Source organism: Asterias rubens, unplaced genomic scaffold (genome assembly GCF_902459465.1).
Source record: "Asterias rubens unplaced genomic scaffold, eAstRub1.3, whole genome shotgun sequence".
Classification (NCBI taxonomy): domain Eukaryota; kingdom Metazoa; phylum Echinodermata; class Asteroidea; order Forcipulatida; family Asteriidae; genus Asterias; species Asterias rubens.
The window spans coordinates 44,614-60,286 of NW_022985731.1; the positions used below are offsets into that span (position 1 = coordinate 44,614).

The following is a 15,673-nucleotide window of genomic DNA, read 5'->3' on the forward strand; positions in this document are numbered from 1 at the left end:
TCTAGGAGCTACAACTAGTATTTATGCAATCGGGACAACATCATCCTGCACAACTGGGTCTCGTGACAATCCTATGACTGCCTTATCTACATGTTATCATAGTTTCACCATCAACTATAATTCGTGGACGCCGGCTACTGGAGATATGTAAGTCAAAACTGTGAATAATAATAATAATAATAATAATAAAACCTTTCTTATAAAGCATTATCACCGTGAAGTCCCTATGCTGTAAAAGGAAATCAACAAGTATTGTACAAAGTAAACACAGATGTTTTTAACCGGGTTTTGAATTGTTCTGATGTCTCAGCCTGTTTGACAACCTCTGGAAGACTGTTCCACAACTGAACTGCTGCATATTGGAAAGAGAAGCTTAGATATTCTTGGATAACTCAAGTTTTTCATTCCTGGGACCGCACCAGGAACAATCGAAAGATATCTTGTTGAAGATCATTGGATGGTAAAAACAATCTCACCCGAAAATTTTTGTTTTCAAAATCATGCACTATATTACATGAAGTAAAGATATCTGCATCAGCATTAACTTTTCGAAAAGGACAGATAGTATTCTAGAAGTAGTGCCGCTCAAAATAAAAATCCAAAACAAACTGGACTTAAAATAGCTGCACTACCTGTGGCAAAAACATTTTTGAATGAAATACCAATTTGGTAGTATTATAACTTTTTTTTTTCTGGCCTCCATAAATTTGATGATTTTTGTCTTTCAAACTTATTTGCAGACTAAGGTATGACGTAACGACAGTCAGTGGAGGACACATGAGACTGTACGATAGAGATAACTCCGACAGTATCATGACCCGGTACTACACAGGCAGTACGACGTCAGGGTACTCAACTTTCACCTTTGACTTCGATGACCCCTACCATTGTGTGGATGTCGTGAGCGGATGCCGAACTACTATGTTGCATGCTGGTGATGACGTCACTTCACAGGTAAGGTTTTGTCTGTGTTTGGTTTTTCATTTTTGTCATACTTGCAATGAAAGTCCAAGTTTCCATGCCAAGCTACAACTTGTTTGAATAATTGATACCCATCGATATATATATCATAATTTTGTCATTTTTTTGTTACTTTAAAAGGCAATGTTTACGGTAACTTGGGAAGGCTGGGTCGACGACCTTTCTGGTATCAAGGAGTTCAACCTACAAGTGATACAACTGTCAGGAAGCCATGGTAACCACATGACGGAAATCTTTGACAGTCCACCTGTCTTTTCCAATACCATTGAATCAGGACAGGAGATCACCCTACCTCATATCGGTAAGTTTAAAAGTTCGGTTAATAGCCTGAATTATTCAAGAGACGTGTGGTGAGACTCCATGTTATAAATCTCTCACAAACTTTAGTGGTTGTTTGACGAGTAGCGACAGGTTCTTAAACGGCTGTTTAAAACCGGCAGTGTTGTTGTAGGCGAGGGCCTTTATCACAGGGCAATGACCCTGCAAGGTTTTAAACGGATGTTTAAGAACGAGTCACTACTCTTTTATTCCCATTCATAAATGCCCTTTTGTTAAAAAATGTTTTAAAAATACAGTTTTTGACACTTTGACAATTGATAATTTGAGGTTTGAAGTATTTTTTTCAAAACTTTGTGAAGAATCTAATTGATAGCGTGGGTTGTGTACGCGTGTGCGCTGTTACCGATAGCTATGAATTGCGTTCCGCGTGATAATCCTGCGCGCGTGAGATGCGGAAGCCAGCCGGTTTTAAACAGCTCCAGCTGGCCATTATCAAACACCCCCACGTGACGCACTCTCCATCGATAGGAGTAGAGAAACTGTCTGGGGTATTTATGAATAAATAGTTGTTATCCTCGACGTGTTGATCAGTGTGCTATTATCGTTTTCAGGAGAATGCTTGACTCTATTGATAACCTGTCAAGAAATACAACTGTTTTTCAAAGGTTTTTCAAAACTGTTTTTTTTTCAAAACTGTTTTTCAAAACTATCTTTCAAAAGTTCAGGTTGCATTGTTTAAGGTGAATGATTAATGGATTGTGATTTTTATGAGTTTCATTGAGTTTGGGGAGATTGTCTTTTTATCTTAAAGGCAGTGGACACTATTGGTAATTACTCAAAAGAATTATTAGCATAAAACCTTAATTGGTAACTAGTAATAGCGAGAGGTTGATAGTATAAAACCTTGTGAGAAACGGCTCCCTCTGAAGTGATGTAGTTTTCGAGAAAGAAGTAATTTTCCACGAATTTGACACCACATGGCTGCCCTCGCAGCGAATATTTCGCAGGAGTTCAGCATCATTCCACTTTTGCAAATTACTATACGTTGCAAATTTGTGGTGTCCAAATTTGCATCGCATTCGCAGGAAGAATGAACCGGGGTAAACAGTTAAAGTTTTGTGGAAATCGCAAATTACTCAAAATTAACATGACAAAATGACAAGATTTGCGTTTTTGTCTGTGTTAAAACTAAAGGTGTGTACTCCATCGTGTTGACCGCGGTTGACAACGCTGGCAACACTCGCCTAGCTCGACGTTTCGTCTTCCTTGATGATGACCAGAGTGACGTCACAATACAGGGCACACACCCTCTGCGTGTTCTGTCTGCGACCACAGAAACCAACTTTGAGTGGATTACCTCACTAGACACGACTGGGGGAACTACCTCGGTGCCTCTGGACTGGGCAAGCCATTTCATTAACTTACATCACTATAACCAGGGGTTGTTGAAACCAATTGGTGACTGGGTCAGTGGTAGTATTGATGTTGGTGAGTACTACTTGTAAAGAAATTGTAGTAACTTCAATTACTGACTTTAACTCACTGGATTAGGTTAACGAACCATGTATACATGACTTTAATAAACAACAAGATGGATGCCAACACAACTACAAAACGCCCTTTCTACAACCAGTCAAGAGAGGGCGCTAACACAATAATCAACTACAGGTTATCACAGAAATACATACCAACTTGATATTACACCTCATCTTTAGAGTGTCTTCCACATCGTGGGACTGGAAACTTAGATTCATGTTTGATCTTGTTTCATTTTGTCTTAAAGTGTATTTGCTGGATTTTCGCAAATTGCATATGCACTCGATTATAATGACAAAAACAAACCCCAAAACTGTCATAATATTTGTATACATGTAGCCTACGAGCACACGGCTTGTAACATGCTTAATTGTTTGTGTATGTGGCAAATGGAAGTGAAACAATGGCAGGGTTACCAACTGAGCTTATCTGGATCTTTGGTTTATTTTACATTTCGTCTCATTTCGTAATAAATTTCTTATATTATTCCAAAAAGGATTACAAAATACCCATAACCCCGCGGAAGGGTAACAACAATATTAAACATATACCAGTTGCAGAGTAGGTCATGACGGAAGAGTTAGCCAAAGCCTCAATGTTGAACACAAAAAAACAAATTATTTTGAACATTGATTTATTTTAGCAGACGTACACATATACTTGGCTTAGTAGGGCCACTGATTTTCCGTTTCAGAAAAGTGCAAATTCCGTTTGGCAAAAACATGAATTCCGTTTCAGGCACAAAAAATTCCGTTTCATGTTTTTTTAATAAGATAAAAGGTTGTTTAATACCCAGGGACACACTTATAAAAATCAATTTGAGATAAGTTGCACTGTTGACTTCGTAAAATGTTCATTTGAACTGACAAATTTCAAAAAAATACTTTTTTTTATAATTGTGGATTATTTTGTATACTGCTGTTCTAAAAAGGTTGCACTGTGACTGCAGTATCAATGCACATGATGTGATAGACTTGATTCCAAGTCTAAAACTGCAGTTGATTCTCTGCATCAGCCACATTGTAGGCTAATGACAGGAGTGTATCCACAAGAGGGCGCTGTTTCAGCATGATCAAAGACTTGGGAACAAGTCTATGGACGTGACCATTCTCCATCCACAAACAAAATGTCAGCCATTTTGTTTTCGCTTTGGCGACAGAATGTTGACAGTTTACGGTTTTATTTTAGACCTTTCCGAGATGAAAAAACATTGTATGTGTTCTTATAGATCATAGGTAAGCTAGTTTGTGTATTATTGTTGGTAAAAGAGAGGGAGAAAATGCAATTTGGGTGAACAAAAAATGTTTAAAACGTGCCGCGAATAATGCCCTTCGCTTAACCATGTTAACAACGTGTGTACATCATGTGTGTAAACATTGAGGATGGTGTGAAGTAGAACAGAATGATCCACGGTTACGATCTCGTACTTTTTAATGGTCTGATTTCTGATGCCTTTTTAGTTTAACAAAAAGAATCTTAATAAAGAATGCAATTTCAATAGTTTTGGCGTCAAGAAAAAAAAAAAAAAAAAAAAATCAAATTTTCTGAAATCCCGTTTTCCGTTTCAAAGGGCGGATTCCGCGAATTCCGTCCGTTTTCCGCGATCGCGGAAAATCAGTGGCCCTAGCTTAGATATAATAAACATCTTCGCTTCCTCTCGCATGTTTTTCTCTGAGCAGATTATGACCAGTATTTTGGAAAGCGAGGCCGTGCAGCCATCCCGAATGCTCTCGGTATCACACAGTTCCGTGTCTTTAGCGACATTGACCATCGGGGTGGCAGGTCAATAGTCAATGCGTCTGACGACAATGCGGATCACTGGAGTAATGAAGCATCGAACACACAAGCAACTTATGACCTGATCTTGGTAGACGGCGATTCCATTCGCTTTTGGGTAGAGGCTCAAGATATCGCCGGTCACTTCGTGAGGGACAGTGTGTTAGTTCATGCTGATTCTTCACCACCAATCATTGAAGATTTCTGGCTGGTTCGGGGAGATGATGTGAATATTGCAGTTCATAATTCAGTCGACTTGCACGATTTGAGGTAAGATGTACCTGTACTACACTTGGAAATATTTAAATAACCAATAGTTGGATCTTTTCCCTTTCCTGAAACACTCCATTAACCTGGACTATACATATACAGACAGATTTACGCAAACCAAGCAGTGCACAGTTATAACAGTGATGTCCACCATTCCTCAAAATGGCTTACTGTGTTAATGAAGGGGTGCGCCCGGTGTTCCTGGGTGTGGCTGCTGTATGCGCCGTAGCACCTTGTAAACCCTTAGAAGGTGCTAAATAATTTGCTCTCAGAATTCATCACTGCATGCAATAACGTATCATTCTGAAAGTTTGTATATACATGTATTCAGTACCTTGAGTTGGTACCTTGTTTGGTAGATACGTGAGCTATATAAGACTATGTTTTCTGTGGCCTCTATTCGATATGGAGGAATGATCTATTAGAAGTTAAAGGCAGTGGACACTATTGGTAATTACTCAAAATAATTATCAGCATAAAACCTCACTTGGTAACAAGTAATGGGGAGAGGTTGCTAATATACAACAATGTGAGAAACGGCTCCCTCAGAAGGGACGTAGTTTTCGTGAAAGAAGTAATTTTCCACGAATTTGATTTCGAGACCTCAAGTTTAGAATTTGAGGTCTCGAAATCAAGCATCTAAAAGCACACAACTTCGTGTGACAATGGTGCTTTTTTCTTTCATAGTTATCTCGCAACTCCGACGACCAATTGAGCTCAAATTTTCACCGGTTTGTTATTTTATGCATATGTTACGATACACTATGTGAGAAGACTGGTCTTAGACAAATACCAACAATGTCCAATGTCTTTAAATAGATGTCTTCAAAAATATGCCTTTGAGTTGATTAAACTCATGTGACTGATGAACATTTTTGAAAAATTTGTTCTCTGCTCTATGTTGGGGGATTCTATTTTCTTCCCCCAGATCCATTCGAAAAAAAAGAGAGACAAGTCTATTCATTTTTCATTTTCTCTATCAGCGTGGAGTTTAGGACCTACGACATACACAGTGGGGTTCGAACCATTGAGTGGCGTCTATTTGACAACCACACTGGGAGCGAGGTTGAACACGGGAGTCAGACAGTTGCTGCAGTCAAGGTTGACAAGGTAAAAGAAAATACATCTGCTTTGCCCATATCAACAGTTTTGGTAAAACTGTTGGTGAAAGCCATGAATCAAAGGAGAACTTATTAAATTATATTTCTGGGTATACTCAGTTAATGTTTAAATAATTGTTAATGTGTCGTGGAAGGGCAGATAAGAGCACTGAACTCAAGCTCTGGTGTTTCTGAACAGCAGAGAGTGTGGGTTCGAATCCTGGTCATGACACTTGTGTCATTGAGCAAGACACTTTACTGTAATTGCTTCTCTCAACTCAGGGCTAAAATGGGTAGATGTGAGGGCAGAGATGGTTCTTGTGGTTGATTTAGCTTAGTAGCGCATATTTGTTGCACATGCTGTATCCCAAGGGAGGTGAGATGGTTTAAGGAATGAAACGGTGACCAAGGGGCAATCATGTTGGAAGCGCTTTGAGACGCCCTTCGGGTTGGAAAAGTGCTATAATATAAAAACTGGTTGTTACTATCATTATTGTTTTTTCCTAGGAGAATGAAGACTGTGATCCAGTAACGTGTATGTGTGTCCCTGGCGGTGACTGCTATAATACAGACTACGGGTTCAAACCTACATTCCACATTGGTGTTCATGACTTTGACTACTATATTATGCTGACGGTTACCAACCATGCTAGACTGGTGACATCTCAAACAATCAAGGTAGGATTTAAGAATAGTTCGTCGAACAAGTAAACTGAAGCCGAGCTAAGTGGAAATTGTATTGAACTTAAAAGGTACTGAACCCTATTGGTTACTACTCAAAATAATGGCTCCCTCTGAAGTAACAACATTTTTGAGAAAGAGGTAATTTCTCACTCAATTATTGAAAGGCTTCAGGCCTGAAACCTTTTCTAAGCATCTGAAAGCACAAATGCAACAATAATAGATTTGATAGATTTCTTATTTTATGCAAATGTCGAGACAAACCAAGTGAGAACACTGGTACGTTTTTGACAACTAGCACAATGTGTAAAGTGCCTTTAAATTACTACAAATAACATTCAATCGAAAACCTACCTGTTTAGATCACAGTGGACACATCGCCCCCTCAAGCTGGTGTGGTGCATGATGGGATGCCCGGGTCAGGTGAGGTCGATTTTCAAGAGGGCAATGACCTCGCTGCTCACTGGGAAGGATTCTTTGACAAGGAGAGTGGAGTCAAGTTTTACGAGTATCTTTATGACGACACATGCTGGAATGATGCAGACATGGTACCTTCCATAAGAGACACTGTAAGTCTTTAGAACCAAATCATATCAAGTCAATATCAAAGTAAACGAGGGTCTGGGTACTTTTTGTCTGACACAAAACACAATGTCCACAGATTTACATTAACCTTACACGGTTTGAAGAAAATAGCGGTAGAAAGTTGTCCTTCAAATATTATAGGTTATATATTAAACTTCAACAGGTTAATCAGTTTATATATATGGTGGTGCTTACACCGCCAGCAATTATTTCGTTAGCAAAAAGCGATTCTGTAATGTTCCTTTAATATTGACCTTAAAACAGTTAATTTACTTGTTTATTTTTTTGCTTGACGATAACAACCCCTATACATAGATGACAAGAACTACCGTTACACATGCAAGTTGGACAGCGCCCTCAAGAGGCATGTACTTCATCACAGTTATCGCCTACAACCGCGCCTTAGAGCCGTCTGTTCCTATCTGTTCTGACGGTGTCATGATCGACACTAGCCCACCAGAGTTGTCTAATATCTCAATCAGTGATGTTCGAATGAGGCCCGGTCTTGCCAAGGATAACGAGGGCCGTGTGTGGTTCATCAATGAACATCGAATGAAGACTGAACTACTGAACGTGTCTGACATGTGCAGGTAATATTTCTCATGCAAGTAGCTTCCGAAATACATGAAAAAACGTTTTGGTTTCATTGCTACAACGCCTGCAAAAAATCATTCATAGTTTGACATTTCAACCCCTATAGCAGAGACTTCCTTGAAGACTAAAAGAAACACTCCGCTAGGGTTGAAACGTCAGGCCCTGAACTTTTTTTTTTCTTCATTTATACCATCAGTCCTTTTGGTTAATTTTTTTTGCAACAGCTAATTCCATTTACTCATGTATTTCGATAATCTGTACTTTGGATGCATGGAGGATCGCTAGGTTTTTCTTCTTCAGTTAAATGAGTGAACCTCTTGCTCTTACTTACAAGCCTGTTCGTGCTTAATAGACTATACTTGGTGAAATAGCATTGCAACATAACTTGTAGGAAAGCATCGACCGATTTCACGAAACGCTAAGTTTCATCCTATATCTCGAGTTGGGACGAGTAACTCATCCGAACTTAGAAATGGTTCAGTGCGTTCTAAATTCTATGGATATGGAAAGTAACTCGTCCTAAGTCCTAAGAATGTTCCGAAGTTAGGAAGAGTCTGGTTAAAGAGGGTCTATGTATTTTTTGTAGGACAAAAAAACACAATGTCAACAAATTAACACTAAACATGTTTGTAGATAATGAGGGTAGAAAGCTTCCTTGAAAATATTAGTTGCTGAGGTGCTGTAGTTTTTTGAGAAATGAGTAAAAACAATGTCATGAAAATAATTTTCGTCTCGGTGATCATGAGACGAAAACTATTTTAACATGTAAAAATGTATTTGCATGACATTGTTTTACTCATTTCTCAAAAAACTACAGCACCTCAGCAACTAATATTTTAAGGTACGCTTTCTACTATCATTATCTTCAAATGGTGTAAGTTTAATGTAAATCTGTGGACGTTGTGTTTTGTACCCAGATCTTTTAAATTGACTGCAGTTTTAGATAAAACTTTACTTTAGTTGTGGTGGGATGGACAACAAGATTGTTAATCAATGATCACGTCTTTTCTCTGCTTTCAGGTCTAAAGCAACTGTAGTGAGCGATATAACGGTGTACCCAGGCCAAGAAATCCTAAATGATTCAGTCTCGATTATTGGAGAAGACATTAACTGTCAGTGGACGTCTGGCATTCAAGAGAAGTTCTTTCTTCCTACACACAAACATGTGAGAATGCATATTGCTTGTCTTTATTTGGCACAAAACCAATGGATTTAGCTTATTAAATGTACAGATATTTCTTAAAAGTCAAAGACAAACTACACTCTAGTTGCAGACAGTGGTTGAATTGATTGATACATTAAATCGAAATGTTATAGTTAACTTTGCAGGGGTGGATTTCACAAAGGTAGTCCTAACTTAGGACTAGTCCTAGGCAATGCTAAGAGATAGGGGTTGGTCCTAAGTAAGGACCAGTAACTCATCCTAACTTAGGACTGGTCCTATCTCTTAGCATTGCCTAGGACTAGTCCTAAGTTAGGACTACCTTTGTGAAATCCACCCCAGTACATTCTAATAAGCACGTCTATTGTCTCGGCAGAGGCTTACATGTCAAACTTTTCAGCAAAGAAGAAACTTCTTTTAAGACAAGCTCTGGTACAACATGAATTCATTCTAAGTATGACGTATCTATGTGAAAGCTTTTTTAAGACTGCAAATCAGATGAAAAGTATATTCCAACATGCACCAATGTTTTTATGTTTCGAACTTGATGTAATTAATAATCTTTGGTTTTAATTCCAGATTATCTTATCTTGGTCGGGGAGTGACGAAGATAGCTCAATTTTCGACTACGAGATCGGTCTAAGCAGTGACCCATCCAATCCGACCCCTGACCTTGTGACCTTCATGTCAGCATCAGGTCATAATCGTTTGGTGATGTATCATCCCCACATCAGCCAGGGAAATGTTTTCTTTCTGGTTGTGAAAGCTATCAACAAAGCACAGTTGGCTCATTCTAAGGTATGTATTGCTAAAAAAACAACAAGTGTCATCATTCTTGAAGAAATTTGCTTTCGATAAACTCGCCAACAAATTGAGAGAATGGAACAGTTATATAAAGGTACTGGACGCGTTTTGGTAACTATTCAAAATATTTATAGGCACAAAAACTTACTTAGTAGCGAGCAACAGAGAGCTGTTGATAGTATAAAACATTATGAGAAACAGCTCCCTCTGAAGCAAGCTCTGAAGTAACACAGTTTTTGAGAAAGACTGAGGTAATTTGTTACTATCAATATTTAAAAAAACTCTGAAAAAGACTTAAGGACTTCAAATGTGTGCTAAAAGGTTGTTTTTTTTTCCTCAATGAGATTGAATGAGTTTAAATGTATTGAACTTTGTTTTCCAATTGCAGTTTGTTGGACCTATCATCGTGGACACCACACCACCCATGTTTGTTGGCCGCATTCTCGTTCATTTGGACGGCGAGTATTTGGTGACTGAATGGGGTGACGACGGCTTCACGGACAATGAGGATGCAGGTCTTTCATATCAAGTTTGCATTGGTGAGATGCTCGAAAGAGTAAAATAAATGTTTTGTTGGTTGCCTGAAGATGGGTAAACCAGCTGATTCCTGACAGCTGATTCTGCAATCGTAAACTTTATGCAGACCCTTTCTGGTCTACCTATAACTAAGTTAAACATTCTTAATGCTATGATTGATCTCATAACAGTTGTGAAAGACCATTATTCTCACTTGATGTATCCCAACATATGCAGAAATTAACAAATCTGTGAAAGTTTTTACTCAATTGGTCTTCGCAGTTGCAATAAAATAATGAAAGAAAAAAAATTAATTGTTGCACAAGTTCATGTGCTTTCAGATGCCTAAAGCCTTATTATTCGGGTGAGAAATTACCTCTTTCTCACAATGTTGTATACTACAACAGCTCTCCATTGCTGCAAATAAATGTTTATGCTAAACGTTTTGAGTGATTAACAATAGTGTTTGAGCAGGTTCACCTCTACATATTTTTTACTTACACTCGTTTGCAGACAGGCGTTCGAGAGTCGCGCTGAACCATTAATTATTGAATTAAGTGCATGAAAAGTTTGACGCCTGAAACAAGTAGGAGCGACTGGATGCTAGGAGTTGAAAGATTGACTGTTGCAGTCATACAGAACGACTCTGGAGTGCCTTGGTTTCAGACATCGATCTTTCATGAGCTGAGCCAATGTAAATGTTATGTTTACCTCGCCTGTCTGAAACCAAAATTGAATTGGGTCGACCAAGAGTCGCTCCTAATCTATTTGGTTTGGCGCAACTCTGGAGCGCCTGTCACAACCGGGTGTTAGATATTTGGTAGTGAAGACAATGTTCAATGGTCCCAGCCTATTTTCTATACCATCCGCCCGGGTAATAGTTAAAAAAGCAGGACAGTTCTTTTCAGAACTCAGAAGTCTCCCGAACCCCCTACTCAGCGGTAGTAGAATAAAGCAAGACAGTTCTCTAAGAACAAACTCTACCTGGCAAGTAGATACACACATGGTGTTACCGCAAACCAGATATACATTGATACCTCACCATGCAATGCCTCAAATCCTATATTATGAAGACAACGTTCTTTTTTCGCTTTAGGACACACTAGAGGAGGCACTGAGTTCGTCTCATATCGATCCCAGAAAGAATACGTCATCGGTCCGTGTGAATCCCAAACCTTCTGTGCGGCCTTCCTATTGGTTGATCTAAGCTGGTATCTCCATGGTGATCATGAATATTACATCTCAGTCAAAGCGGAGAATAGTGCCGGACTATCGACAGTAGGAACCTCGTCTGTGTACAGGCATATCGTGCAATTGCCGTCCCAGGGGGTCGTGCTGGATGTTCCACCATCTGCGGCAGGAGTTGACTTTGGGGTATGTTCCTTACAATCAGTTGAGCAAAAGGATGTTCTTCTCAGGAAAAAGGAAATGATATAGAAAAAGGAAATGGATATTGTTGCATTTTTTTTTTTTTTATATCTCTACTTTATCTGAAGGAAACTGTAAAGTAAAACAGTCCATGATTTCCAATGGAAGGCATTCAAATATTTGGGTTATGTGGGCCAAAAAGTGGAGTCACAAAAGCTACCCCTCAAACTATCACATTGAATGCTGACGAAACCATTTAATAACTTAGTGTTATGACAATGATTAAGTAGAGGCTAGTGTACGGACAGTGCGTAAGTTTGCCTGATTATCCATCTAAATTAAATCCAATAGTTATGTCTTCTAACATGCAAGCTTGTAATTAAAAAAAAAAAAATTCTGTATATGCTCAATTGTACCTAGCTGAATTGTCTCTACAGTTTTTACAGGATTGAGGTCTTCATGCACCTTTTTGATTTCTATTTTGCTTAGTTTTATTGGTGTACTTTTTAAAAACTGTTTCTGTGTAATTTTCTGGTCCTGGAGAGAGCGCAGTACAAACTCAATAAATTTGTATTATTATTATATTAATTTTGAATTTTACCGACACACCGATGTGTGTTAGCACTGTATACTCACTACTTTACCCCGAGTCCTGTGAAAAAAAAACCCACAGGCATGTTACTCGGTTGGGATTCGAACCCAGGACCCTTGCAATTTTAGAGCCGTGTCTTACCATTTAGACGACTGAGGTTGCCCGGTAGCTAGAGAGGCAGTTCGAATCCTATGTTTTTGGCAGCGGGTACCGCAACGATATAAGAGATGTTAAATTTATTTTTGATAACTAGGTTGTTAAGGACATCGACGTACAGATGGATCAGTCAAAACTCTCCGCTCAGTGGTTCGGATTTGAACATCCCCATCTTGACATCAATTATGAAGTAGCCGTAAGAACAGGAGAAGAGGGTTTATACGACGTCAGCAATGGCTTCGTTGACGTCGGCAATGCAACGTCCTACGAGTTAGACGGACTTGATCTGACACCACTCATGGTAAAACCTAGAGCTGATATGCCTTGTAAATGATGTAGCGTTACATTCATAGTATTGAAATATTGAATTATGAAAACCTTGGTCCAACCTTTGAATGATTAAAGGCAGTGGACGTTATTGGTAATTACTCAAAATAATTATCAGCATTAAACCTCACTTGGTAAAGAGTAATGGGGAGAGGTTGATAGTATAAAACATTGTGAGAAACGGCTCCCTCTGAAGTGGAGTAGTTTTCAAGTAAGAAGTAATTTTCCACGAATTTGATTTCGAGACCTCAAGTTTAGAACTTGAGGTCTCGAAATCAACCATCTAAATGCACACAACTTCGTGTGACTATAGGGTGTTTTTTCTTCCATTATTATCTCGTAACTTTGATGACCGATTGAGCTCAAATTTTCACAGGTTAGTTATTTTATGCATATGTTGAGATACACCAACTGTGAAGGCTAGTCTTTGACAATTACCAATAGTGTCCACTGCCTTTAAGCGTATGCGGGATGGTTCTTAAAGACAGTGGACACTATTGGTAATTGTCAAAGACTAGTCTTCTCACTTGGTGTATCTCAACATATGCATACAAAAACAAACCTGTGAAGATTTGAGCTCAATTGGTCGTCGGAGTTGCGAGATAATAATGGAAGAAAAAACACCCTCGTCAAACGAAGTTGTGTGCTTGATTTCGGGACCTCAGATTCTAAATCTGAGGTCTCAAAATCAAATTCGTGGAAAATTACTTCTTCCTCATAAACTACGTTTATTTAGAGGGAGCTGTTTCTCACAATGTTTTATACCATCAACATCTCCCCATTACTCGTTACCAAGTAAGGTTTTATGCCAATAATTATTTTGAGTAATAACCAATAGTGTCCACTGCCTTAATAAATAACCCCATATCGTAATTTTTATCGTTTCATTAAATCCAGAACTACAGATTTTGTTAGCAGTTTTTGTGCAATTCAGTTTTTAACTGGGATACATGTTTTAATGAACCATTTTTTAATAAGAATTGAATTTATTTGTAACTCGTTGGGCTAGATCTATGCCACATTTCTGCCCTTTTAAGTCAACTCCACAAGTAATATTGACTTTGCCGAAATAGCATACACACCAGCCCAATTGTAATTTTTGTTATGACAAATTGTAACAGTGGACAACTATTTTATGGACTTTTATTAGACCTATTACTTCACCGTCCGGGCAACATCTGAAACAGGAAGCGTCATCGTGACGTCAGACGGTATCAAGGTCATCCCAGAGGGTCAACTCCTAGAAGGTGCATTGATCAAAGATGGACTCGGATGTGATCCTGCGAACAGTAAGATTTTGAGCTAATTCTTAAACTTAAAGAATTGTTGGGTTTTAAAGACACTGGACACCTTCGGCAATTGTCAAAGACCAATCTTCTCACTTGGTGTATCTCATCGTATGCATAAAATAACAAACCTGTGAAAATTTGAGCTCAATTGTTTGTCGAAGTTGTGAGATAATAATGAAAGAAAGCAACACCCTTGTCACACGAACTTGTGTGCTTTCAGATGCTTGACTTCGAGACCTCAAATTCTAAACCTGAGGTCTCAAGATCAAATTCAAGGAAACTTACTTTATCGAAAACTACATCACTTCAGAGGGAGCCGTTTCTCGCAGTGTTTTATACTATCAACCTCTCCCTATTACTCGTTACCAAGAAAGGTTTTATGCAAACAATTATTTTTAGTAATTACCAATAGTGTCCACTGCCTTTAAGACATGTTTAAGGTATGTTTTTTTCAAGTATTATCGTTTCCATTAGTATGGGTAAGGCAAGGCTGAAATTAGGATTGTCTAAAATAAATTTGGGATTTGATTTGAGGCATTGCATGTTTGATGAGAGGTATCGATATCTATTTGGTTGTGAGTATCTACTTGCCAGGTAGTGTTTGTTCATTAGAGAACTGTCTTGCTGTATTGTACTACCGCGGAGTATATATTTTTTTTTTCATTGCCTTTTGTTTGGTGTTATAATTTTGTTGATTGTCTCGTTTTGGTGTTTGTCATTGTTTGTTTTTGTTGTTCTTATTGTACAATGTAATTTTGCTGTATTTTGCTTACTCTTTTTTATTAGCTGAATGTTTTTAATATGTAAAACACTGTACAGCGTTTTGAGATTTTTTATGTAAGACGCGTTATTAAAAATAAATTATTATTATTATTATTTATCGGATTGTTCGGGAGACTTCTCAGTTCTAAAAAGAACTGTACTGGTTTTTAACTACTACCTGGGCGGAAGGAATAGACAATTGGCTGTGGTTACTACTTTAACTTAATGGATTGCTACATGTATTAACTTCACTACCGGGGAGTGGGTTCTCAATGGTCTTAACGTTTCGACTAGTTTGCTCCAGTCATCATCAGTAGACTGAAGAGATGTATATGAGAGGAGTGTCTTAAAAATCCTGACAGTAATAATTGTAACTTACTATATCTGTGTTGGTTTTTATAGCCATCTTAATATTTTGACAACTATATTTTGTACTTTTGACATGCTCCCCATATCTTAATATTTGTTTAAACTGTAATTTTATTCTTGTTGTCTATTGTTGTTATGCCTCTCTTGTATGTATTGTGTAGTCTCCTTTACACAGGGAAGACAAATTTCATGTTTATCGTATAGCGTTCAGGACAATAAATTTTGTTAATCTTTAATTTTAAACTATTCCTCTTCAGTAACCACACCCACTGGGTTATCTCATCACTCAACCGCCCCATCTCAACACTGTGAGGATGACATCACATACCAGCCCTCTACGTCTGGTATCTCCGCCCGATGGAGCATCCCGGTCATGTTACGGCCCTTTGTAACCAATGTCTTATGGGCAGTGGAACATGAGATTCTGACTCGACATGGTATTATTTAGCTTATCTTTACTTATATACTTTAGAAACACAATTTCTCAACTAAATTTAAGGCACTGGATACGTTTGGTTAATTGTCA

At 38.3% G+C, this 15,673-nt stretch overlaps 1 protein-coding gene across 1 annotated transcript in view; it reads left to right on the forward strand.

The window, feature by feature from the left end:
- Positions 1-15,673, forward strand: part of LOC117306438 — a 62,348-nt gene that overhangs the window by 13,978 nt on the left and 32,697 nt on the right. The window contains exons 9-24 of the mRNA XM_033791016.1: positions 6-147; positions 741-954; positions 1,102-1,282; positions 2,455-2,748; positions 4,476-4,842; positions 5,826-5,952; positions 6,450-6,620; positions 6,986-7,192; positions 7,524-7,798; positions 8,823-8,967; positions 9,544-9,762; positions 10,157-10,307; positions 11,381-11,658; positions 12,498-12,701; positions 13,878-14,016; positions 15,405-15,584. Coding sequence (XP_033646907.1) covers positions 6-147; positions 741-954; positions 1,102-1,282; positions 2,455-2,748; positions 4,476-4,842; positions 5,826-5,952; positions 6,450-6,620; positions 6,986-7,192; positions 7,524-7,798; positions 8,823-8,967; positions 9,544-9,762; positions 10,157-10,307; positions 11,381-11,658; positions 12,498-12,701; positions 13,878-14,016; positions 15,405-15,584 — 3,294 coding nt within the window. The remainder of the gene's footprint in view (positions 1-5; positions 148-740; positions 955-1,101; positions 1,283-2,454; positions 2,749-4,475; positions 4,843-5,825; positions 5,953-6,449; positions 6,621-6,985; positions 7,193-7,523; positions 7,799-8,822; positions 8,968-9,543; positions 9,763-10,156; positions 10,308-11,380; positions 11,659-12,497; positions 12,702-13,877; positions 14,017-15,404; positions 15,585-15,673) is intronic.